This window comes from Pogona vitticeps, chromosome ZW-PAR (assembly GCF_051106095.1).
Source record: "Pogona vitticeps strain Pit_001003342236 chromosome ZW-PAR, PviZW2.1, whole genome shotgun sequence".
NCBI classification, from domain to species: Eukaryota; Metazoa; Chordata; class Lepidosauria; order Squamata; family Agamidae; genus Pogona; species Pogona vitticeps.
The window spans coordinates 10,692,904-10,719,052 of record NC_135800.1 but is presented as its reverse complement, the minus strand read 5'-3'; the positions used below and the strand labels follow the sequence as shown (position 1 = coordinate 10,719,052).

The 26,149-nt window shown below is 50.3% G+C and overlaps 1 protein-coding gene across 1 annotated transcript in view; it reads right to left on the bottom strand.

Moving 5' to 3' along the window:
- ARRDC1 (arrestin domain containing 1) overlaps nucleotides 1–25,825 on the bottom strand; it is a 40,358-nt gene extending 14,533 nt beyond the window's left edge. Inside the window, exons 1-2 of the mRNA XM_072985211.2 lie at nucleotides 25,293–25,825; nucleotides 3,505–3,615 (exon numbers count right to left, since the gene is read on the bottom strand). Of these exons, the coding sequence (XP_072841312.2) occupies nucleotides 3,505–3,615; nucleotides 25,293–25,410 (229 nt within the window). The 5' untranslated portion in view covers nucleotides 25,411–25,825. The remainder of the gene's footprint in view (nucleotides 1–3,504; nucleotides 3,616–25,292) is intronic.
- Nucleotides 25,826–26,149: the final 324 nt, after the last annotated feature.

Here is a 26,149-nt window from a genome sequence, read left to right as displayed (position 1 = left end):
CACGTCAGAAGCCAACGCAGAAGAAAAACAGGCTGCGTCCTTATGCTGAATCAGACAGAATCGATCTCAGCCGGTCCTGACGGGGAACGCAAGACGGGGAACGCCAGTGTGAGACCCATCGGGGGCTCGGGCCGAATCCTCTCTCCCCTCCGTAGCCCTACTGGGAGAGCCTGGCTGTGCCTTCTACTCACCATTTTGCTTAACTTCAAGCTTCAGCTGAAAAGGGAGCCTCGACTAGTGGCTCTCCCTGGGCCCCCTCGCCACCCAAGTGAGAGGCAGTTCCTGATTTACCCCGAACGGGGTGTTTCAGATCAGGGGTTGTCAAGCCCCCGGTCCGCGGCCCGGTGCCGGTCCATGGGATTGCCAGAAATGGGCCGCAGATACAGATCTCCACCCCTGCACACATGGGGAGGGCATGTCACACTTGCAGGGGGCATACTGCACCCACGAGTGCAACACGCCCACCGCGCAAGTGCAAGGGTGTCCCCCCCCCAGTGCATGGAGCTCGCTCCCCTCAGCCGATCCGCGGACCCAAAAAGGTCGGGGACCGCAGTTTTAGGTCACAAGTGCCTTCATCCCTCTCACCGCTAGGCATGCTGGCCGGAGCTGAAAGCCAAAACGACCCAAGGGCCAAAACAGCGCACACAATTGAAGAGACCACGTCTGTGCTCCGGGGCTCCCTTCCCAGCCGGCTTTGTTTCTATGGGATGCAACACAAAACCCATACGCGCCCCCCCCAACCCGGGAAGAGGCAGAGAGCACCAGCGGCTAGTGCTGTGACATCCAGCACGGGAAGACGATCAACTGATTAAAAAGACACGTTGCTCTACCCCATGAGAACGAACCCCAAGTTCAGTTCTAGTCGAGGGTGCTGTAAGTGCCCGTAGAGCAAATCCGGAAGAGGCGTGGGCGGGGGGGAGCGGGTGGCCTCCGAGGGGCAGGGCCCACGTCTTCCTCCTCGGGCTCCTGCTGTGCTCGTCCACGGCAGGTCACCCACCCCCTCTACCTCCCAATGAGGCTCCTTCAGAGCAGCCGCCCAAGGACACCCAAGCGCTGGGGCCAAAGGCGACGGAGGCAAGCAGGCAGACGGATTGATGCAAGAGAGAGAGAGATCACACCTGCCTGTGCGGGAAGGGGGGGCGCGCGCGTTCATTAAAGACGTGGGAGACTAGCCAAGGTTGGGGAGGGTGGAAGGATGATCCAAGATCACACCCCCTTTCCTCTCCTTGCACACACAGGGCTTCCCTCCCAGCCTGATCCAGAGTTGAATCATTTCCAACAGGGCTTGGAAAGAACACAACGGAGGGAAAACACAACCACCTACTTTGGCCCATCACCATGTTATCTATCCAGCGTTGTTACTTTTAAAAGACAACAGGACAACTGGGGAAAACATTAAGATCTGTAAGTAATGTTGACTCACGACTCTTAAAAATGATTCTTTGTGGGGGGTGGAATTGGGAGGCAACTTTACTATTTTTACATATTCTTTTTAAAAATGATCTATTAAAAGCTGTAAAACAGGTCTAACAATCCGTCGTATTTTTAATGACGACTAACACTTTTCCAAATTGCCAAACCTTGGACAACATGTCATGGGGATTGCAATCCGACAGCATCTGCCCACCCCCTGCTGCACAAGGTCAGTTGGCTACTGACTTCAAAAGTTTTTTCTACGGGGGGCTTGGACCAATTTAAGGAAAAGGAGGTCACCCATCAGTGGCTGAAAGGCCAGAGCCAATAAATAGAGACACCATATACAGGAGTAGTCTACCTTCCTGACAGACAGTAGGGGCAAACCCGTGTATTCGCAGCAGGTGGCCGAAAGCCTCAGGACAGAAGAACGCAATTTTAGTGAGCCCCGGGGCTAATTTTCTGCCCCCAAGGACTTCCCCAGAGGCCACATGGACCACCCAAAATATGAAAACAAAACAAAACAAAAAGCAACAGGAAGTCCATTTCAAAAATTGACATTTTTGGTGGGGAACCCTGTGACCTCTTTAAAGGCAAACTAATAGTCCTGGAAATTTCCAAGCAAAGAGTTTAATGGAATAAGGTCGGGGCGGGGGGAACCTGCCTGGGGGCCCACGGTCTCATGGGGAGGAAAAAAAATGAATTCCAAGTTGCATTAAGAAGCCTTAATTCTTGGCTTTGTTTTAAGGGCTGGATTCTTGCTTGCTTGCTTGCTCGCCTAGGGACCTTTTCGAAAAGGAGATCTACTCAATGCTGCTGTGTTTTCTTTAAGAAACAAAGCCACAAATATCTTTTGAAAGTGATCGTGAGCCCCCCACAAGGAGAAGCTCTCAGTGAGGTCCCCTACAACCCTCCCTCTGTATGGCAGGTCCACCGCTGGGGCGGCCGTGGGGTTCAGGCCCTGCCAGGAGCCGAGCCAAGCGAGGGGGGACCCTATCCCAACTTCCACCGGCACTGTCTGCCTATTCTTCTTCTTCCCCCTTCTGGCCCACGGGCTGAAACGCCTCTGCCTGCCAGCCACCCCGCCCCTCTTGGGGACATTCGCTAATAGAGCCGGTGCTCTTTTAAAGCCGACCGGTTTTATGTTTTTTAAAAAAGAATTTGAGCCATGATTTCCGCCTTTTGCAACCTGCGTGCCAGCCAGTGGAAGGTGCCGTCTTGCCCGGCACTGGGGAGAAGGCTGGACACGTGCCAGGCCCTAGCAATGCCCTTCCCTCACGGATCCAGGCCGATCCCAGGGGTAAGGAACAGCCTTTTCTTTGCTGGGTGGGGGCAAAGCAGGGTCTCTCTGTGTGTGTGTGTGTGTGTGTGTGTGTGTGTGTGTGTGTGTGTGTGTGTGTGTGTGTGTGTGTGTGTGTGTGTGTGTGTGTGTGTGTGTGTGTGTGTGTGTGTGTGTGTGTGTGTGTGTGTGTGAGAGAGAGAGAGAGAGAGAGAGAGAGAGAGAGAGAGAGAGAGAGAGAGAGAGAGAAATCATCCCATTCCTGGGGGGGGGGGCAGGGCGAGAGGAGCAGGTGAAAGTATTTGGATGCACCAAACGGGTAGGGAAAAAAAATCACGCAGCAAACGCCTCATGGAAGGCCGCGATCTGAATCCACATCGCAGTACCCTGGAATTTGGCCCCAAACACCTCCAGATTACATGGGAATTTATGCATGCATTTATTCATTTGATTCGTACACCGCCGCATGAGTGCGATGCACTTCTTCGGGCGGTCCACAACAATGAATAGAACATATGCTAATGAAACTATGGATAAATGATGAGGAATTAAAACATTTGACAGAATAAAACAAATGGCACCAGAAGCAATTCTTTATGGAGCAGCCAAACAAGAGGGACAAAAGCAAAGGGACCAAACCGGGGGGGGGGGGGGCGCGTTCTGCCACCACCTTGCCAGCCAGAGGTGGGTAGAACCAAAGCTTCAAAAAAGAGACATTTTGGGACGGTCCACCCCAGAATACTCCCAGTCCAAAGGATGATGGGAGCTGCAGTGCCCAGAGATGCCATCCCACCCCTCGTTGTTTCGTGTACCTTTATCGGCCAGGGAGAGGGTGGAGTTGAAGTACTGATCCTCGACGGTCCAGGCCGAGTCGTTGATCTTGTTCGATACGCCGCAGGATCCGACGCAGCTCACCTTGATGGCTGGGGGGCAGAAGAACAAGCAGCGATCAGGAAACCTCGGCCAAAGAGAGGACTTGCATCGGCAGCTGCACCAGGAGGAGAACCTGGGGGTGGTTTCCAAAAGCTCTCCCCAAAGCTTTTGGAGAGGGGAAGGCCAAAAGCTCTCCCCAAAGCCTAGAACAGGAGTCAAGAGGCCTTCTTGGACTACAAATCCCATCTCCTACACAAAACCCCCGTCACCTGTTGCATCACAACACCCACCCTCTGCCTGGAGATGACTGGGGGGGTCCCAAACTGTCGTCTCATCCTAGCTAAAACCCAACCTGTGCAGTCAAATCCAGATCCAGAATGAGGTTGTGGATAGAGTGCTAGGTTATGACTCAGGCAGGAGTCCTGGATTCAAATCCCTGCTCGGCCACAGAAATTCACTGGAGGGCGGGGTGCCCATGGAAAGACATTTCCTGAACATCTCACATACAGTATTCTGAAAGCCCTACCAAGGTCACTGCGATTAAAAAAAAACAGCCAACGAGTCCACTGTAACCCATTTGCTGTTGACGCATTCTTTCCAAGCACTGGCGCCAGTTCTGGCCAGTTGCCCCATGTTTCTAGACCAGCAGAAATTTCAGACACAATTCTATTAAAATTCACAACTCTGATTTCACCGTTAACATCTTCCGGCCGTGGGTGGGAGAATTTCCTTGCTTCTGTGCGACATAACAAGGAGCGCTTCCTGCAGGCCATGTAATGGGTCACTAGCGGTACCTTCCCCATCAATACGTCCTTTTTTTCTTTTCTTTTTTTCAAACAAAGGAGGAGACTGGCATAAATACACACAGTGCCTAAGCTAATATGTGAGAAGCTGGTATTGCTTCTCCCTCCATAGCAGTCACGTTGCTTATGCTTTAGGGAAGTATCCTAGCAACGTCGCCTCCTTGGATGTCGCACTTCACAGGAGCCAAATTAAGGAATTTTGGAAGGAGATACAGAATTGTTTCAAACACAGCTGAGTTATTCTCAGGTTTCTTTGCCAATGAGAGCCGGAACCAATGGGGTCTTGGACCAAGGATACACCCGGGAGGATGTGATCTTGTGGCATGGAGAAACCGAAGCTCCTTCCTCAAGAGAACCCAGCTCTGAAGAAGAACTCTGTGTAGCCCACAGGCTGACCTTTAGCATTTCCATCACTAGGTCTGGGCAGCTGATTTTAGCTGTTTTTTTTAAAGTAAAGGCTAGCTCATGGGTGGTCAGAGATTTGGAAATGATTCTGGGAGGCTACAGATCACGATTCTCCAGCTGGCATAGTCGGGGGGGGGGGGGAGGTTAGGATCGAAAAAGAAAAATATTTCCCCCAGCTCTGAGTGCAGAGTTTTTGCCAGTAACGGAATGCTGGAGCTGATGGGGTCAGTGGTGATACCGCAGCTGTAGGAGGAGAACCATCCCCAAAATGCATGTTAAAAAAAACTTTTTCTTTTTTTTAAAAGTCACAAACCAAGAAACAACTAAAAACTAAAATGGGCAGGTTTTCTTTTTCAGTTTTCGAGGCTGCTGCAACTTTTATACTTATCTCCCACCTTTCCTCTAACAAGCGCAAGGCGCCGTGCGAGCTTTTCCACCTCTCACAACAACCCTGTGAGGTTGGTCAGGCTCAGAGACGGCGACTGTCCGTTCCATCTTAGCCGAGATTAGAACCGGGCTCAGCACAAGCCTCCCCCCCCCCAAAAAATACCATTGCCGGCTGGTTCGCTTTACAAAGAGCACCCAAGCTTCTCGGCGGGTGGAGAGGAGGGAGCGCAAGCGTCCAGGCTAGCTAGCCAAGGCGGCTTTCCAGCCGCTCCGTTCGTCCCCTTAGCAACCCAGCCATGACGTCGTCCTCGGTTTTCTCTGCCTCACCGCCGACCGCAAGGCGGTGGGGTGGGTTTCCCGAGGATTGTGAAGCCCCAGGAGCTGTGGAGTGTAAAGCAGACAGGCGTGCCGAAAAGGACGCCGGGACATCCCAGCCCAGACGGCTGTCTAAACAAGATAGGGCAGCTCCCATCCAGCTGAGCCAGGATCAGGCCTGCGGTGTCAACACATCAGCCGCCCTCTCCGATTTGCATTAAGAAAACACGGGCTGCTGGAGGAGGAGGAGGAGGAGGTCACCTCGGCTTTTGTGGGGGGAAAACTGGATCATCACTCTTAATGCATTATAGTCAGATGACCACCCTGATAAAAAAGAGATGGCTGATGTTTGTTTATTTACGGTATTTATTTACTTATATGCGATCTTCCTCTCCAGAGAGAGGGCTCACAACCATTACAACTATACAATGCTCACCGTTTAGAAATGCCATCCAAAGCTGTATTTTTTTTAAAAAAAATTAAGCATTTCTCAATTCTGAAATGTAAACAATTTTACAAAACTTTAGCAGACTTTAATGACAGCTGATCTGTGATCATCTAGGCGAAGCTCATAACAAAGTAAAAATACAAACCTGGGTCTCTCTGGATGTAGGCGGATGCTTCAGACACGACAACACATTGGTCACACACTCGTACACTACACTAACCATCGCTCCCTCTTGCCTCTGGAAAGAACTCTGAGGATCTGAAGCCTTTTCAGAGGATATCTATGGGGTCCAGGAAGTTCAGAGTAGCCTTTGCACACATGTATAGATTACTATATATATAAAGATATATATAAAATAAAAAACCCTAAAAATAAAACCACCTGTGAAGCAATTCTTATCTTACTTACAGTAAGGTAAAGGTTCCCCTTGACATTTAGTCCAGTCGTGTCCAACTCTAAGGCACGGTGCTCATCCCCATTTCCAAGCCATAGAGCCAGCGTTTGTCTGAAGACAGTTTCCGTGGTCACGTGGCCAGCGTGACTAGGGAACGCTGCTTTACCTTCCCACCGAGGTGGTCCCTATTTATCTACTCACATTTTTACATGTTTTTGAACTGCTAGGTTGGCGAGGAGCTGGGACAAGCAATGGGAGCTCACTCCGTCGCATGGATTCGATCTTACAACGGCTGGTCTTCTAACCCCGCAGCACTGAGGCTTCTGCAGTTTAACCTGCAGCGCCACCTCGATTCTCTTTTACTTACAGTATTTACGCTTATTTAATTTAAAATATTTTTACCCCCACCTTTCTCCTTAAAAAGGCCCAAGCCAGATTACATGATTAAAAGACAGTATTAAAGATAATGACGGTGAATATGCAAACATACATTCTGAATTTACAGAAATAAAGTTGATCATCACGCTTCTCTTTTTTTAGGGTGGCGGCGTTCTCCAGCTCACGATGGATGAGAAACAATAACAGCAAATGGAGCAGGAGATACCGAAGTCCCTGTGGCAGAGTGTCCGTGCGTGTGCGAGAGGCAGAGATTGGGGATAAAAGCAGCTTGCAGATGCCAGGCGCCAGCCAGAACCGTGCGCGCAAAGGTTTGCAAAGTTTTATCCATACCCATTGCTCGGGCCAGGGTAGGAACTAGGGTGCAAGAAGGCATTCAAGAGCCTGGGGTCCCTAGCCATGGGGGGGGGGGGACAAAAGACGTCACGGGGAGATACAGAGAGAGAGAGAGAGAGAGAGAGAGAGAGAGAGAGAGAGCGCAGAGGGACTTCCGCCTCGGCTACAACCCACGGCCGCCAAGACCCTTCCAGCCTCTCCAAGGGGAGGGGCAGAAGAGGACGGCATCCCAGGTCCAAACAGGCCCCCCACCCCACCTACTGCCGACAGCTGTCTCCCCCCCCCAACAACTAAGCCCAAGCGAAACAGCCGCCCCGGCGCCCGACCCAGGCCCCCCACGCTCCACGATCTGCTCCCAGCCACCGGAGTTCTAAAGAAGGCTGCACCAGCACATGGAGGATCCACACGCCCTCAGTCGCGGAGATTTGATGAGGTCTCTCCAGTGCTCCCAGAAAACGGGCCGTATCATGGGGCAGTGAGTTCCACAAGAATGGAGGGGGGTTACTGTTTGTCAAAACACGCAACTTGGCCCATTTTGAAGAGGTTGTGTAACAAGATGACCTCAAACTCTTACTTTATAAAGAGAAGGGAAGGGAGGAGAGAGGAGAGACAGAGAGAGGGCGTGAGAAAATTTAAAACGCCTGCACGCATCAGCGAACAGAATAACCAGGCTAGCTTTTCTAGGGGCACAATTCTAGTGCTGGGGAAGCCACTCCGCAAAAGTGCTGATTCAGGAGCGAATTCTATTGATGGGAAATCCAGGGGAGAGAGACAGAGAGATCCCAATCAAAGTGGGGTTTAAAAGTCGGGAGAGAAATTCCAAGGAGGCAGGAAAAGGTCAATTGGAGATCTCAGTCTTAAGATCTCGGTCCCATCATCCTCACAGGTGCTCTTGGTGGGGGCACAGATAGAGATGTAAAATTTCAGGAATTTTTGAAGCTATATAAAAGAGCTCTGGGGGGGGGAACAGGGGGAAAAAACTGTGTTTTTTTCCTCCATTTTTCCTGATTCTGCCCCAAAGCTGTTTTAGATAGCTTCAAAATTCCCGGGCATTTTACCCCTCTAGCTGGGACCGCATCCTGCCTAGGGACGAACTGGCTTGATGGCATGCCATTATCAGCTTGATCCAGACACATTGAGGTCGAAACGGCTCTTTCATAGGGAGCCAGAAATAGGTTAGAAACTGGTTCAGAAGAGAAGGGAGCTTTTCCAGATCCAGACGACTCAAGAGAGAGCAGAAGGAAGGGGAGGGGCTCCCCAAGGCCGAGAGAGACACCCTTTTCCGCATTCCCAGGAAAACAAACCTTTCTCGGAGCAAGACACGTGGCCAGAGAGGGGAGAGCGTGCCTGCCAAAGCAAACAACCCGAGGCAAGAACAAGGGTGCGCTCTTTCTCCCTCCCTTGTTCGAAACCTGTCCTCCTCGCTTCCTTCTCCCTGGGTTCACCCCCCCCCCCACGGATATTACATGCCAAGGACTTAAAAATAAAAACATAAAAGAAAACCGACTTCCAGGCTGGTTCAACCTGGCAAGCTCCGCACCTGGGACGCTGACGGCAGCAGTGATGCAAACCCCTAACCCTGTCCAGCCCCTCTTTCTTCCTACCCAGCAGCCACTGTATGTTTGGGACTCCAGTACCCATCCCCCCAAGCCCATGTGTGTTGTGTTCTGTGCTGTCAAGTCGGAAGCAACTTAACGAGCAACCCTAACGGGGCTTTCATGTTAAGTAGGGTATTTAAGGGGTGGCTTTGCCAGTGCCACTCCCCCCAGTGAGCTTCCATGGCTGAGCAGAGGGATTCGAACCCAGGCCCCCTGAGTCCTAGCCCGTCCCTCCACGCACTGCACCACATTTCACTGTTGCATTTTCAAGTTAACTCTTTGCAAATCGGCAGAGCCCATGCAATGGTTTGGCCGCATATTCAGGAGGCCTGGGTTCAAATTCCCAACGCTCAGCCACAGGGAATTGACTGGGAGAAGGCAATGAAGGGAACCCCTCAGATGGAAAACACATTAAGGTCACTGCATGTCAGAATGAACTGGACAGCATGCGGGCACCCCTCTGTTTATGGTTCCCAACCTTGGGCCCCCCAGATGTTCTTGGAGGCAATAGTAAGACGACTGTTTAAAAAGCCCTCCGTGAAGCTGGCAGGGGAGGGGCCTTCTCGGTGGCTGCTCCTAGACTTTGGAACTCCCTGCCACAGGCAGCCAGGCTGGGCCCATCTTTGCTATTCTTCCGCAAGCAGGCAAAGACCTTTCTCTTGAGGCAAGCTTTCCCTCAGGAAACTAGATAGATACCTGTGTGTGATTTTTAGATCAATTGTTATTGTGTTTTCCATTTCTGGGTGTTCCATTTCTCAGAGTGACTTTTTCTCTCTCTTTTTAATATGTGTAATATTGTTTTTAATGTTGTTCCTAGCTCTAATATTGCCTTTTAATGATGAAAGATGCCTCTTTATACGCATTGTTCTTAGTTTTAAATATTGTCCTTTAATGATGCTAAAAATCACTGTATACTCATTTTTTCTAAACTTTAAATATTATCTTTCAATCTTTTAAGTTGCCTTGGGTCCTTTTCAAGAAAAAAAAAAGCAAGATAATAAATAATTAAATAAAATTCCCAGAAGCTGATGCCACTAGCTACGCTGGCCAGGATTTCTGGGAGTTGTAGTCAAAAACACGAGGGGTCGCAAAGTCCACAGCTGCTGGTATGTACTTCTGAATTAACCCTTTCCCCCATTTTTTCCCCTTTACTGTGATCTTTTTAAAATATAACAAAATAAGTAAGGAGAACATCCTCATCAGGGCGAGGGACCACCAGCCTGTTAAGCTGAGCACTGCAGGAAATGGCTGGATTTGACCGTCTCTAAGAAAAGGAAGCCATCAAAGGGTTTTTTTAGGGGTGGAGACTCCGGAGCCGGAAAAACTGGACCATCCACTGCCAGCACCGAAAGATGACGCCGGCGTGAAGGCAAAAGAGCTGGTTTCAGATCAAGCGTGTCGCTGCCACCTGGGCCAGCCAGACATGATTTAAACCTCCGTCGGTCGCCAGTGTCCCAATGTCCCCCCTTTCTAGGGATCCATTTGCCTGCCTGTCTTTAACCCACTTGCCAAGAAGGTGGTTTGTGAAGGTTTCTAAGCATCCTTTGTGGTTTATTTCCAGAGGTTCTTCCTTGCCTTTCTTGAGATCTTCCAGAGCTCAAGCCGGGAAACCCTCGACAGAAGTTTTCAGAGCCGACAGCCTGGAGCTGAGACCTCATGTTTGGGGAGTTTTCGTTGCTGTTGTTGTCGTTAAGCAAATCCCTTGGGCCAGCCCCCACTGGGCCAGGACAAGGGATTTGCTTAACAACAACAACAGCAACAAAAACTTCCTGAACACGAGGTCTCAGCGATGGTGGGATTTCAAAACCCAGAAGTCTCAAGACAGTCTGGCCAGGAGTGAGAGATGATGGGAGTTGTAAGAGAGCCACTGCGGGCGATCGACGCCTGGGGACAGTCTTTTGAAGTCCTTCTTGTCTTATCAAATGGTATTGTGGGACACCCCAGTTCCACAAAGTCACCCTTCAGCCATTAACTCCCAAGGGGCTGATTCACACAAACGTATCCCATCATCCCCTGAGTCAGGACATTGGATGCTTCATGGTCAAAACTCTCATTTGGTCAAGGCTCCCCTCACATCCCCAACTCAACAGTCATCAGCTCACATGTTTCACACACTGTGTGATGAGCGAGCCATCAGTCGTGGGGCATACACACAACCACCCAGAGGCAAAGGTAAACATTCAGGGTGAAAAACAACGGCATATTAGAGCCGAAGTTTGGTTCGGCTGAAACTCCCGGCCCTTCTGATTGCCATCGGCTGCAATGCGCCACAAAGCCGCTCAACTCTCCTTATTCCCTCTGAATTGAGGTGCGATCTTCACAGAAGTTTGGAAAGCGACGAATTCCCATCCTTGATGTTTTTAGGCAGCATCAAAGCACTCGTAACTTAGGGCAACCCTATGAATGAGCATCGTTAACAGCCTCGCTCAGTTCTTGCCAATCGAATGCCCTGGCTTCCTTTATTAACTCAGTCCACCTCATATTCAGCTTCCTCTTTTCCTGCTCCTTTCCACTTTACCGAGTCTTACTCAACGATTTTTGCCAACCCACGATCTGCCCAAAATATGGTTTGCCTCAGTTTAGACCAGTATCTGAGGGCAATTTGCTCTTGAGCAGGCCGGTAAGAGGCATTCACTGCGCAAAATACCTCCTCTTTGCGGGTGGCTCTGATGAAGGGCTCCGGCTTAACTGCATTTTTGGATTCTCCTTCTGAGGAAGAGAGAGGCCAACTATGATCAGCACCGGCACATCCAAATCTCCCATTGGGGGTGCTAATGGTCTGCCCCCCCTCCCCCAGGACTGCAACACATTTCCCGCAACTACACCTCCCGGCACCCTTTTCCGGCTAACCTGGTGCAAAGATTCGTCCCCTGAGGCTGGATCCGTCATGCTGTGTACAACCCAGCCTGATCAGATCTCTCACCAGCTACACCGTGCTATGGACTCACAGCTCCAATTTTCTCCTTGCCAAACAAGAGCCCTTGTGCTCTACCTCGTAGGGATTGCCGGGGGGGTGGGGGGTGGGGAAAAATGAAATTAAGTCCGTAAAGACCTTTACAGATTCTTACCATAAGTGCTAACAAACTGGCAGGAAACATGACAGGGAAACTGACAAGTCACCAGTCAAGGCTGAGTCCCCAGACACGCCTCTGCCTCCTTCCTGGGGAATGTAGATTTTCAAGGACGTCTTCATTCCCCCTTTTTATTTCCCCCCTCTTCTACAACCCCAGCAGAAACTAATCCAAGGGAGCCAGAGGGGGAATTCCCCACCCATTCCCGAGGTCACCGACCTCACCAGGCCGCTGGGGACAGACAGAACCCAAGAGAGAATCCTGCAACCCAAAAGTTTCAATCAATGGCTTCAGTCCAACTTTCTGCAGCCGTGCTTCTCAACCGTTTTTCAAGGCGTGACGACCCCCTTTTGCAACAGCCGAGGAACCTGCGGCCCCTCCCCAGCCATGTCTGCATAAAGAGGCAGATTTAATGGGGTGGAGTCAACCCTTCTCATCCCACCCCCAAAGGGCCTGTTTCTCATACATACGCAGACACACTAACTTTAATGTCCCACTCTGAAAGGCTGAAGAAGACATTAGTCAACAAGGGCTACAACAACATATAAACATTATAGGTAAAAGCAAAAGAGAAATAATTTCTTTTAAAAAAACACACAATTTCTGATGAAGTGGGCTTGCTCACAAAAGCTCACATTTTATATATATATATAAAATTCTTCTTTAAGGTGCCAATACATTTTTGGCTTTTTAAAATTATTATTATTAATTTCTACTTTGCTTTTACTTATAAAGCTTACAGAGGCTAACATGGATGCTCTTTCTACATTACATGCAAGATGATCCACAACTCCCCGGAAAACATTTCACAACCCCAAAGGTTGGGAAACACTGCCTTATCCGATAGTTAATCTTCCACATTAACTGTTCAAGGATGATCCCCATGCCCATGGAAAAAAACTTTTTCAGTTTTCCCCCCTGAAACATGTCTGCGCTTTCTTCCTGCTTTTGCATCGCACTGAACGGAAGAGTTTGCTTTATCTTAGAACGGCAGAGCTGGAAGGGGTCCTCTTGGGATCATCCAGTCCAGCCCCAGTCAAAGAGGCCCCGTGGAGGAATCGAACTCCCAACCTCTGGCTCCACAGCTAGATGCTAAAACCACTGAGCTGTACTGTCAATATGTAGTATACAGGACATGCAAATGTTATAGATTTTTTTAATATCATACCCATTGATTTGTACATCTAATTTTCCCTATGTTTAAAGCGTGTTTTTGCATATTTCCCCCCACACACACACACAACTGAGTGGAATTTAGCTATTCAGATTTTAAAATGTCCCCATTGTTTAGCACACATTTTAAAAATGCCCTTATCCTCCCAAACAGGCAAATTTTCAAGGCAGAAAGAGATGTTTCTTTTCACAATGTATCTCCCGGGCTGTGAAATGTTACTTTTTCTAAGACTGATAGTAAATAATTTGAGAAAATTCTTTTCCATCTTGATATCCAAGTCTGCTGTTTCTTTGGGGACAGATCTAGGAGGGCATGAGATCCCTAGACCTTTGCAGGAATAAAATCTAAGTTATTTTTCAAACATGAGAACCACCTATCGGGGCGCTGACCCAAGAGACCAAGGTATTACATAGGAGTGTTTCAGAAACCAAAGCCAACTTGACCAAGACAGAGCCGTTCCTAAAAAGCCCTTCTGTATTCCAGGAGGCTGTGGAAAATCCTGTTTCAGGTGAAACAACTCCATAACAGGTAAAGGAAGCTGGGACTAGACCAGGAAGCCAGTGACGATCCAAAGCCCAGCTCCATCCCTTCGGGCATCCGGGGGGGGGGGGGGGGGGGGCTAGCTTCAGATCCTGGCCCGACCAGCCTGCCCCACGCTGCCGCCTCCGAGCGAGTGCCGAGCCCAACACATTTCAAAAGGTATGTCTGTTGGACATTCTCCTGCCTCCTATTTACTAGCTGCTGATCCTGAAGCTGAGGCTCCAATACTTTGGCCATCTCATGAGAAGAGAAGACTCCCTGGAGAAGACCCTGATGTTGGGAAAGTGTGAAGGCAAGAGGAGAAGGGGACAACAGAGGACGAGATTGTTGGACAGGGTCACCGAAGCGACCAACATGAATTTGACCCAACTCCGGGAGGCAGTGGAAGACAGGAGGGCCTGGCATGCTCTGGTCCATGGGGTCACGAAGAGTCGACACAGGACTTAACGACAACAATTCTGTCTTTCCTCTGATGAACTGAAAGTGGTGCACCCGGCACCCTCCCTACGTTCCTGTCACCACCACCACCATCACCGCCGGTGGGGCAGTTCAGGCTCGGAAGAAAAGGAGAGGAAAAAGGGGCCCGCAGTGAGCCCGCCTGTTTCACGGCTCCCTGGGGGCTTGATGATTCCAGCTCTCTCATCAAGCACTCTAACCATGACAGAGCCCGTAAAGAGAATGGGACACACTCCCCAGCTCTCCTCAGTCCGGCCCTTGGTCCAACCTCGCCCAGGATCCCTGACTCGAACTCGTAGCCTCGGCTCTCCAGGGCTTTCGGACAGGACTCTGTCCTATCCCAGCCCTATGCTGGAGAGGTTAGGATCGATCCGGGGACTGCCTCCATGCCAACCGATGAGCTATGGCCCCTTCCTGATCAGACCCCCCCTGCTGTTGTGTCACCCAAGTACTCCACGGGGGGGGCAATGTATGTCCCCCGTCACCCCCACCTTAACCAGGCTGTTCAGGACTCAGACCCGACTGGGGAACATTAGCGTGGCAGGGTGGCTTAAGCGCTGGAGTTCCCTGGCCTGGAAGATTGGTCAGTAGAGCAGGGGGAGGGGGAAGGGGGGTGTTGTTTCGGGAACTGCATGGATTCGCCTTTTGCACCCCTAAAGGTTGCCCTGCCCTGGCTTTGCCACCCTTTCTTCTGCACCCACCTTCCCCTCCTTCACAGCTTCAATGCAACAGCTTTTGCCCAGGGGCCTCCTGCCCTAGACTAATCTAACTAAGGGGTGGCATATGTCATTCTCCCTTCTGGCCTCAACTGCTTGAAGCAGGCAGTTCTGTTCCATCGCTGAAGACCCTAAGCCACTCCAAACAAACAGGGTCAACTGGATTCCACATGATCACTGCGGATTGTGACAAACCCAGACCTACTGGGATCTGCCACACTTTCACTAAGCTGCCACCAACCATTCCCTATAATAAGTCACACAGACCAGGGATGGATTTTTAAACAACAAAAGAATAAGGTTTATTTTAAATACAAACAGGGTAAATAAAACAATCAGGTGAATAAAATAAAGTAACGTGGCTTATTCTCACACACACAAGCATACAGTTTGGTTCACCTAGAACCTTTAACTTAAAGCACAGACCCTGAACCCATCAGTTCTGGCTAACCAACAGACCCCTGAACCTTTCAGGCTGGTACTCTGACACACAGTAGTACCCTGTCAGACACACAGACTCCCACAACAGCTTCTTCTTCCCCAGCTGCTGCTTCGTCCCAACCCAGTGTCTCACAGTCTGTCTCAGCATCTCCTAGTGTGTCTCTTCACCACACAGGCATCACATATTTATACAGTACAGCCCCTCCTCCTGATGTCCCGCCTTCCACTCCCCATAGGATGGAACTTTCCCTCCAAACCCATGACAGACAGGTAACATCAGTGCTGTTATGTAACACCTCCCCTCTTTAAAAGTTGTTTTGTAGGGGGAAAGCTAAAAGTGCTTTTCACCAAAAAACAACCTGCATAAAATACACAACACCAATTATACCTACCATATTATACTTACTTACATTCTAAGTTAAACATTTCAAATAGGCATTTAAACATTTACCATATACATTACATCAATTTACCTTTATTAATACAAACCAATTTAAAACCAGGTACATTTTAACTTTTTGTTTTCATTATATACATATAGTCCATGTTCTTTCGCCGTCTTCAGTCTTCAGGTCTTCTTGATAAGGCGTCAGCAACACAGTTCACTGACCCTCTGACCACCTTCACTTCAAAGTCATAGTCCTGTAAGTTCAAAGCCCACCTCATAAGTTTGCTATTGTGGGTTTTCATCGTCTTTAACCATTGCAATGGTGAATGGTCAGTACACAGAACAAAATGTCTTCCCCAGATGTAAGGCTTGGCCTTCTGGATCGCGTAGACTATGGCCAAACACTCCTTCTCCACGGTTGCCAAATGTCTCTCACCTTTTTGAAGTTTCCTACTCAGGTAGGACACTGGATGCTGGTCACCATTCTCATCCTCCTGGCACAGAACTGCTCCTACCCCGCTGTTAGACGCGTCGGTGTAGATGATAAACTCCCGGTCGAAGTCTGGAGCACGCAGGACAGGATAGTTGATTAACGCCTCCTTCAACCTCTGGAACGCCGCCTCACAGTCGCTGGTCCACGGGATGCGGTCATCAGCCTTCTTCCTCGTCAGATCGGTCAGCGGAGCCGCAATCTCGCTAAACCTCGGGATGAACTTTCTGTAGTAGCCCACCAACCCAAGAAATGATTTGACTTTTTTCTTGGTGTTGGGTCTAGGCCAATCACGAACAGCTTCTATTTTGGCCTCCAGGGGTTTTATCATTCCACCCCCTACCATGTGACCCAAGTATTTTATTTCTGGGCTACCCAGCTGCAGTTTGTTTTCTTTGCAGAGCCTAGGCCAAAGCACTCCCTCCCCTGGGTTAAAGTGCCTCTCCCCGGCTTTCTGGTCATCCCAAACTTTCTTTTTGACCTTTTGAGCTTGCAGGGTCTCCGCTGCTAGCTCTAGGTTTCTCTTTAGGTCCTTCCTCAAAGAGTCTATATATGTCACAACGTCTTGTGGGTCATCCTGGGTGATCTGCTCCCAATTTTGTTTGATCAAATCAAGGGGCCCTTTCACCCTTCTCCCAAATAAAAGTTCAAATGGACTGAACCCGGTACTGGCTTGTGGCACTGATCGATAAGCAAACAAAAGGGATTGCAGCTTCTGGTCCCAATTGTTTGGATTCTCTGCCAAGTAAGCCCTAATCATGCGCATTAGAGTCCCATTGAACTTCTCAGTTAACCCATTGCTTTCAGGATGATAAGCAGTGGTTTCCTTGTGCTTAATTCCACAGATCTGCCATAAGCGTTTCATGAGCTTTGATGTGAACGATGCGCCCAAATCTGTGATTATCTCTGAGGCAAATCCCATCCTGGACATATACCCCACCAAAGCATCGGCCACTGTGTTAGTTTCAATGTTAGTCAAGGGTATGGCTTCAGGATACCTTGTGGCATGGTCCACAATTGTTAGGATGAACCTGTTCCCCCTCTTTGTGGCCTTGGGCAAAGGTCCCACAATATCCACCCCTATGCATTTAAACGGAGTGTCAATCACAGGCAAAGGGCACAACTTTGCTTTGGTCCTATCGCGGTTATTCCCCTGCCTTTGACACACATCGCATTGTTTACAGAACTCCCTGATCTGCTTCCCTATGTCAGGCCAGTAGAAATTCTGTGTGATTCTCTGCTGTGTTTTGTTGACCCCTAAGTGTGCAGCAAACATGTCAGAGTGCCCCCTTTGTAAGATCATGGGGCGATACTTTTCAGGTACCACCAGCTGACTTCTGATCCCATCTCCCCCTTTTGAGATATTCCTCAGGGTTTCTCTATATAAAATCCCCTTTTTCTCCAGAAATCTCACTGGGGTCTCAGGTGTTAGCTGGGCGTCAGTCACCTGTTCAAAACACTTTTGGAGAGTGGCGTCTGCCTTTTGCTCCTGTCCAAATCTGCTGTCTGTGGTTAAGGTTTCCACCACAGCTTCTGAACTTCCCCCACCTGCTTCCGTCTCTGGCTCATCATTACCCCCCTGAACTGTCCCTGTGGTGGCTTGTGAGCGTGTAATCACTAGCACCCGTTTCACATGTTCAGCCAGGTCATTTCCCACGAGCACGGCTGCTGGCAGAGTCGATGAAATCGCTATCCGCCAATCTCCCCTCCAGCCTTGAAAGTTGACAGGTACCTCTGCTACTGGCAGAGAGATTATCTGCCCCTCAATCCCTGCTACCTTTATGCTCTCATTTGGGATTATAAACTCCCTAGGGATGATATCTGGATGGCATAGGGTTACTTGGGAACAAGTGTCCCGCAGCCCCCTATACTGACGGTCAAGTATTCCTACGTCCACCCCGGCTGTCTCAAACAACTGAGAATCTGTTTTTACCAGCAAGCAGCGCTTTACCTCCCCAAGAGGACCATTTTCCTCAGCCTGATCAGCAGAGGTAGCTGTTCCAGACTGAGTAGTCATGGCAACAGGCTCCCTCTGTGACAATGAGCTTTGCTCTTTCTGGACACAGAACACAGCTTTTGGCTTGGTCCCACTAGAATTCTGAGGCACCATTCCTTTTAGCTGCTTTAATTTCTCACACTCTGAGATTAGATGACCCTTTCCCTGACAGAAATAGCATTTTCTGGTATATTTTGATTCTCTCTCATCTTGTTTTGGTTTTCCCTCCAAAATCTGAGGTCTTGGTTTCATGTCTGAGGGCTTCCCTTCACCATGGGCCCCTCCCCCTTGCTGGCTTTTCCCTGGTCCCTGAGAGTACTTGCTGTAGGTTTCTTTGGGTTTACCTACAGATTTCCCCTCACCCAAGGGCTTTCTTATTTGGGAGATAAAATCTGCGATCTCTGCGGCTGCTGCCACAGATTTCGGTTTCCTTTCCCTCACCTGGAATTTCAATTCCCCCTGCAGGACTGAATAGAACTGTTCCAGGGCTATCAAGTCTTTAAGCTGCTCATGGGTCTCTATTCCCTCCTGCGATAGCCATTTCTCAAGCAGCCTCACCAATTGGGCCCCCACTTGGGTAAAAGTCTGTTCTGGCTTCTTGGTAAGGGACCTGAATCTTTGTCTCAGCTGCTCTGCATTTATCCCATGTCTTGCAAACACCAGTTTTTTAAACTCTGCAAAATCTTTCATCAATTCCTCAGGCATCTCGGCATAAACCTCAGCCAGGCTACCACTGATTAAAGACCGCATGATGGTCATCTTCTCAGTTTCCCTCACTGAGAAGTCCACAAACGCTCTTTCCACTAAGGAAAAGAACACCTCAGGACAATCTCCCTTGTGGTACACAGGGAATTTCTTCAGGTCAGCCTTAGACAGTTGGCCTCCCTCAGAATCCCTATTATTATTATTGTTCTGGTTCATCATTTCCAGTTTTCTTAACTCATACGCCATCCTTTCTTTTTCCAGAGCAATTTTCTCTCTCTCCATTCTTTCTTCCCTCTCCATTCTCTCTCTCTCTCGCTCTAATTCAAATGCCATTTTCTCTCTCTCTAATCTTTCCTCCATTTCCCTCACCCTCAGTTCATGCTGTTGGGCTAGGATCAATTTTCTGAGTTCTGGGTTCTGCTCTCCTGTGCTGTCACCCTGCACTGAGCCAAATTCATCCTCAGAACCTTGGTCAATCTGGGGGTCTTTCACTTCACTCATGTCTGCTACTTGGCTTCGAGTCAAGGGCATAACCCCCCCCTCAGAACAGGCTGCTTTAAAAAGTCAAGCCTCAAAATAAAACGACCACTTTTTTTTCCTTTTACCTCAGAACCAGCTCTCCCTAGAGATTGCTGCTGTTCTTCAGCACTAAAGTTGCAACAGTATCGAGTCAGAGCCTACCCCCCTCTGCTGGGCCTCTCAGCTGGCAAGCTAGCTCACTGTTGCTACTCAGATTTGCCTCAGCGTTTTCCCGCCAAAACTAGGCTGCCTCAGAGCACCTTAATCTAAGTCTCCCCAGTTGGCACGTTCTTCTACTAGCGCACCTCCCCGTGAGGTACACCTAGAAGATTACCTACGCGCCTCAGACTGTCCCTGACTAGACCCCCCTTGCTCTGGGCACACTTGCCAAGGCTTTGCTGGACCGCTGGACAACTGGACCAGTCGTATCCCACACGCTGGACACCAATCAATGTGACAAACCCAGACCTACTGGGATCTGCCACACTTTCACTAAGCTGCCACCAACCATTCCCTATAATAAGTCACACAGACCAGGGATGGATTTTTAAACAACAAAAGAATAAGGTTTATTTTAAATACAAACAGGGTAAATAAAACAATCAGGTGAATAAAATAAAGTAACGTGGCTTATTCTCACACACACAAGCATACAGTTTGGTTCACCTAGAACCTTTAACTTAAAGCACAGACCCTGAACCCATCAGTTCTGGCTAACCAACAGACCCCTGAACCTTTCAGGCTGGTACTCTGACACACAGTAGTACCCTGTCAGACACACAGACTCCCACAACAGCTTCTTCTTCCCCAGCTGCTGCTTCGTCCCAACCCAGTGTCTCACAGTCTGTCTCAGCATCTCCTAGTGTGTCTCTTCACCACACAGGCATCACATATTTATACAGTACAGCCCCTCCTCCTGATGTCCCGCCTTCCACTCCCCATAGGATGGAACTTTCCCTCCAAACCCATGACAGACAGGTAACATCAGTGCTGTTATGTAACACGGATGTACAGCATTATGCACAGAAGCCCACACACCTTTCCCAAGGAAACCTAGAATAAAGACTCAAGATGCACAAATTCATGGGTCTTAAAGCATCAAGGAAAACTAATTTGTGGATCTTCAAGCATTGTGCATTTGGATTTAACAGTGGTTTCCCCCATCCACCTGTGGTCAATCACTGGACAGCCCATTTCAGCAAGTCGGACAAAATGTGCACAGGAATTAAACCAAGAGGAAGTCCAAAGACATTTAAAACGAGCATCAAGTATAGGGCAAGCTTGGTAGATTAGCGTATATTTTCTCAAACATTTACAAAAGCCCAGGATAAAATAAACTTTGGAAAAGTCACTTAGAATGGCTGAAAATGATCGTCACAGGTTTAGGTAAAGAAAGATGGTGATATAGCTGTGTTAGGAATTAAGGATAAAATAACAGAATTTTAAATTTTTAAAAATTAACAAATTATTTCCAAGCTCTGTAAACATTCTAGGACGTTGATGTCTCTCCTAATCTTAGAATTTAACAGATATAGCGTACGGAGGTGAAGCCACTTAGCTGAACACAACGTCACCCGATGGATTGGATCAAAAATGTCTTTCCCAAAAGATGCAATAAACGGACTGTCAACTTCTAAACCCTGCAAAGTGTACGACACAAAGCAGGGAAAGGTTAGCAGATGTTGTTGGCTACAACTCCCATCTTTCCTCACCACTGGCTACACTAACAAGGACTGATGGGATTCAGAGTCTAGCAGCATTTGGAAAGCTGCATGCTCACTAGACTGGCCTGATCAGAAAAGAGTCCACAACATTTTTTTAAAAACTCTGTGGAAATGCTTAGCAGGCTAATACCTGTAAAAACAAGCCGCTTCTCACCCGCTTAACATCAAAATAAACACTGACCGTTTTCAAACTGACCTGCTTCAACAAAACTGTCACAACTCTCAACCATTCCACCAATTTCTTGTCCCCAAATGTTGAGTCATGATTCGTCATGACCAGAAAAAACGGTCACCAGAGCTGACGCCTCTTTTCTTGCCTCTGGGGAGGTCAAGAACATCCTCTGGGAATCAATCTGAAATTAGGAGACTGGATTGGAAACGCCACAGGCCAAGGCAGAAACGCCACCAAACAAAGACGATGCGTACGTAGATATTTCTGCATAATAAGAAGGAACTCCTCTGTATCACCTCCCGAACACACACAGATCTTGGCCAACTCTGGAAGTTCAGAAGATAGGGCTTGGTGGTGAGCACTTGGTCGCAAGCCCCTCACGCAAGAGAGATTCTCCAGATAAGGGGCAAGAAGGGGACCTTGGTGAAATTTTGGGGAGCCATTCTTGGCCGTTACATCTGGGAACGTGAGGGTCCTTTGCTCCTTTGGCTGAGAAAAAGGCAAATCTCTCTGGTCCTAAGAGGAAGAGCGCAGAAAGGTGGAGGCCCAGGGTGCACGAGAGAAGCCAAACCACGGATCGCACAGATACTCCTTTCTATCTGCAGACAGGCTGTGAACGAATTAAGATGCCGTCCGTCTCCAACGCCGCAGGAAAGGATCTGCCAGTCATCCGAACCCTGAACTGCTCGATCAGCAAACGAGAGAGAGAGAGAGAGAGAGAGAGGACTGGATCCCTTCCCTCCTTGCTCATCATGAGCGAGCGAGCGAGCGACAACATTGCGGAAGTGACAACTGTGTGGGGCCAGGCCAAGGGGGAGGACATCTCCCCAAAGCCTCCCCAGAACCCCACAGGTCAGGAGCTTCCTCAGGGCACTGCGCCCACCCTCTACGACGGCACCCTTCAGCCCTCACGGGCACACGCCGGTCTGATTTTAAAAAAACCACGGGGGTGTCCTTGGGACTTTCTCTCTCTCTCAGTGCCTGATCTACCTCACAGGGTCGTTGTAAAGAGTGGGAGACAAGAGTCACAGAGACCTGAGCTCACCTGGAAGAAAGGTGGCATCAAAATGTGAATACTAAGATCAATGTCAATTCATCCGGAAATTATGCTTTCTCAGCTCCTGAAATAAGAGACCGATGAGACAGACATGTCGCCCTCTCCTGACAAAGCAGAATGAAGAGGAGCTCTGTAGAACTCCCAAGCTTGTACAGTTTGGGCCATGTTTTGGCTGCTCCTGATAAATACAGGGGGGAGGGTGCCCTTGAAACCCACCAGATTGCACTGAACCACAACTCCCATCATCACGCTTCATCATAGGCCAGTGCTGACTGTGGCGGATAAGAACTGGAGTTAGTCCAGCGACTTTCTCCCCCGTAGAAACACACTAGGTCGCAAGGTTAGGCCTTCTTCAGGCTGTTTCTCTGGAGGGGAAGATGGGCTCTCCTTCACTGGCCTTCCACTCCCACCCGAGGAGTGGGGAAAGGGGGTTGTCTGAGACCCATCTGAAGGGGGCTCCCCACAGGCGCCGGAGAGAAAATGGGGCGACCAGCCCACACTGGGCACTGAAGAGGTACGCATGCCACCCCACGCACCCCCATCTTTTCAGCAACATAATTTTAGGAGGGGGAGGCAGGACAGACCCCCCCCCAGAAACCCTTGGCCTACAACCAGACTCTCCTCCCTCCTTCTGCATCAGGTCTTTTGGACGGCAAGCGTGCAGGGGAGGGCGGGAACAGCCCCATTTTCGACACCAAGTTACTTTCGGAGGCGAAAAACGCTACGCAAATTAAGGATCCAAAGTCCAAAAAGACGCTTGCCAGTGAACTTCAGAGGACTTACTTATTCCTTGGGGTAAAGCTGCTCGGGAGGGCTTCATGCAGCTGCCACCCTAAACATATTTGTAGGCAGGTCTTACTTCAGAGTAAGAATGTACTTGGCTGCAAAGCCAGCCTCAGGTTCAAATCCCACTGGAAGAAACTCCACGTACTGCCAAAGAGAAAGCACCCTTCCTCTACAAACTCCGATAACATCACACAGCACCGATATCCAGATAACTTTAGCTCAGTTTTGGGGAACCTTTCACCTGCAATGATTTTGGTGACTCGCCGCCCCTTTCGCCTTCACTTAGCAAGACCACTGACAGGGGATTATGGGGTTCGTGGTCCACAACACTAGGAACGTCCAGTGCTTTACACCCTTACCTTAAATCAAGGGACCAACCAAGTGCAACCCCCCAAAAGGTTACTAATTCCACCATTCTCTACCATTGGCTATGCTAACGAGGGCTGATGGGAGTTGTAGTCCTATCTGCAGAGCCATCTGTTCCCAACTACAGTACTGCTTTGATTTTTCAAAATCACTTTGAGCACTGAATAGGTATAACAAGGGATGACGATTCTTACTCTCCAAAAGAAAAAATACAAAGAAACCAGAGACTTTACATCACCCTACAGAGAACTCAGAGTAGACCTTTGGTCTAGATGGGCGGGACAGAAATCTAATAAATAAATAAATAAATAAATAAATAAATAAATAAATAAATAAAATGAAACACCTCTGACCAAAGCACTGTCAGGCGTTATCGGCAGAAAAGGCAACCAATTTATCCACCTTCTGCTACCCACCCACCTGACCTCTAGCAAACACCTTTTGGCTAGGGCTGCCTTTCAACCTGCTTTTTCCAGGAGGAAATGGGACGAGCGGCAGAGAAGAAATTTTTTACCACAGACGGCCAGACTTCCTCGTTTTCATAAAATCAATGCGAGACACACCCAGAGGTTACACATTAAATAGTCCTCGTGCAAAACATACAGAAATGTAACTTGATTCTCTTTTCTATGCAAAGTCATGCTTGGAAGTGAAAGGAGCACGGTTCCTCTTTTTCCTTGTAAGCACCCCCAAGAAAACAAAAGTATAAACTTTTACACACCCCTTTCTGTTTAATGTCAGCCACCAGCCTGAAACACTGGAGATAAGAATGTTTAATGCCGCTTTATGCACATTTAAAAAATTTTTTATTGACAACAGGAGACCCCCCACCAAGATAGGCTTGTGCTGATGACCTGGCCCTGTGCTCAAAAGTATGATTTGTACAGTAACTCTAGCATTGTAATGGTTTCTAAGTGGGGTGCAGTGGTTAGAGAAAAAATTAAAATGTCACCAGACACCTCCTGAGGTGGGTTGTTCTTGTTTTTTGGCCTGTACAGCCAAAGACACAAAGGAAAAGGGGGGAAAAAACAGGGAGGGAGAAGGAAAACAACATCACCACAAACTCAGGCCATCAGATCTTAGAACAGAGGAGCTGGAAGGGACCCTTGGGGTCATCAAGTCCAGCCCCGGTCAAGGAGGTGGGGGTGGAACTGAATTCCCAACCAACCTCAGATTTCAGAGCCAGAGTCCTCAGGCACTGAGCTACTGACTCAGCCCTGTGTGGAAGGTGCAGAAAGTGATTAACTGGCAGAACTCTCATGATGGGAGATGTAGTCTAAAAACCCAGGAGAGGTGCCTGCCTTTGGATGAGAGAGTCATCTGAAGGCCAGGGGGATCCCCCGTTCGAATCTCCACCCTGCCAGCAAGATCCCTGGGAGGCGACCAATCAGCCAGCCATCTAGAGCTCCTGATGGGGCAAAGGTCGGATACCAAGGCCAAGGTGCCCCCAGGCGGCTGACATCTCCCTCCAAGCGGGTGTGTGTGTGGGGGGGGGGGGGGGTCAGCATCCCCTCCCACACATACATACACACACCCCCTCGATCCACACTGAGTTATGGGAGGACCACAAACGCCCCGATGTCGTCTTCTCTTCTCCAAGGCGCACCTCTAAAAAGCCACGAACCTGGACCCCAGATTTGAATACACACGCCCACACACACATACACACGCACTTCCATGTGCCTCCATTAAGAGGTCCCAGGGAGGGAGGGAGGGAGGCATCGGGGAATCCCCTTCCACCCCCACCCCCGCGACCCCCGGGGTCACGTCCCACGAGGGGAGGGGAGGGAGGGAGGGGGCCAGAGGAAGGCCGAGGGGGCCGCCCCGCTTCTTCTTCTCCCCCCCACCTCCATGGGTCTGGACTCGCACCCGCGGGACCGGGAAGGGGGGGCCTTCCGGGCGGGGCGGGGGTGGCTGAAGAGGGGGGGGTCCCTCCCGGCGAGGAGGCCGAGGGCCGGCCCCAGGGAGGCGCCGGGAGATCTCAAACCCACCCCCCCACCCACCATCATCCCCGGGTGGGGGGCGCGCGTCCGTGGCTCCTCACCTCGGAAGGGCAGGGAGGCGGCGAGGCGGAGGGTGACGGTGCCCAGGAGGGGCTCCCCGGGGCTGTAGACGACGCGGCTCTCGCCCAGGCGGATCTCGAAGAGCTGCACCTTCCCCATGGCTGCCTGCCTGCCTGGCTAGCCCGACCCAGAGGAGGAGGAAGAGCCGCCGCCGCCCCCGCACCGGGCCCGGCTCCCCCCCCCCCCGGGCTGGGGGCGGAAGAGCCCCGGAGGAAAAGGAGCGACGAGCCCGGGAGGAGCCGCCGCCCTCGCCGCGGGGCAGAGAAGGGGCTCGCCGGGAAGGAGGAGGAAGAGGAGGAAGAAGAGGAAGCACCAGCCGCCGCCGCCGCCTCCCGGGCGCGCTCTCTCTCTCTCTCTCGGTCTCCGCCTGTCGCGCGGGCTCGCTGGCAGGATCAGTCCCTCCCTTCCTCCCTTCCTCGCTCGCTTGCACGCCGGCCGACGGGGCTCAGGATCTGGGCGCTGGGCTGGGCTGGCCGCGGCTGCCTACCTGCCGGCCGGGGGCGGGGCTTAAAAGGACACGCCCCCTTTCGCCGGCGCGGGGAGGCGGGGCCTCCCTTCCCTCCCTTCTCCCCCCCCTCCCCGCGGCTCTCTGCCCAGCTGGGCCCGGTGGTCCGCGGGTGCTGGAGGCTTCCTCCTTTTCTCCTCCTCCTCTTCCTCCTCCTCCTCCTTCCCTGGCCGGCGCTGGGGGAGAAGGGGAGGGGCATTCCCACCGGGGGATCACCCACGGGAGGAGGAGGAGGAGGAGGAGGATGGGGGGGCCAGATGGGGGCGGACTACAACTCCCATCACCCCCTCCCAGCCCAGCTTTTCGCCCAGGCCAGATCAGCGGGCGAACTGG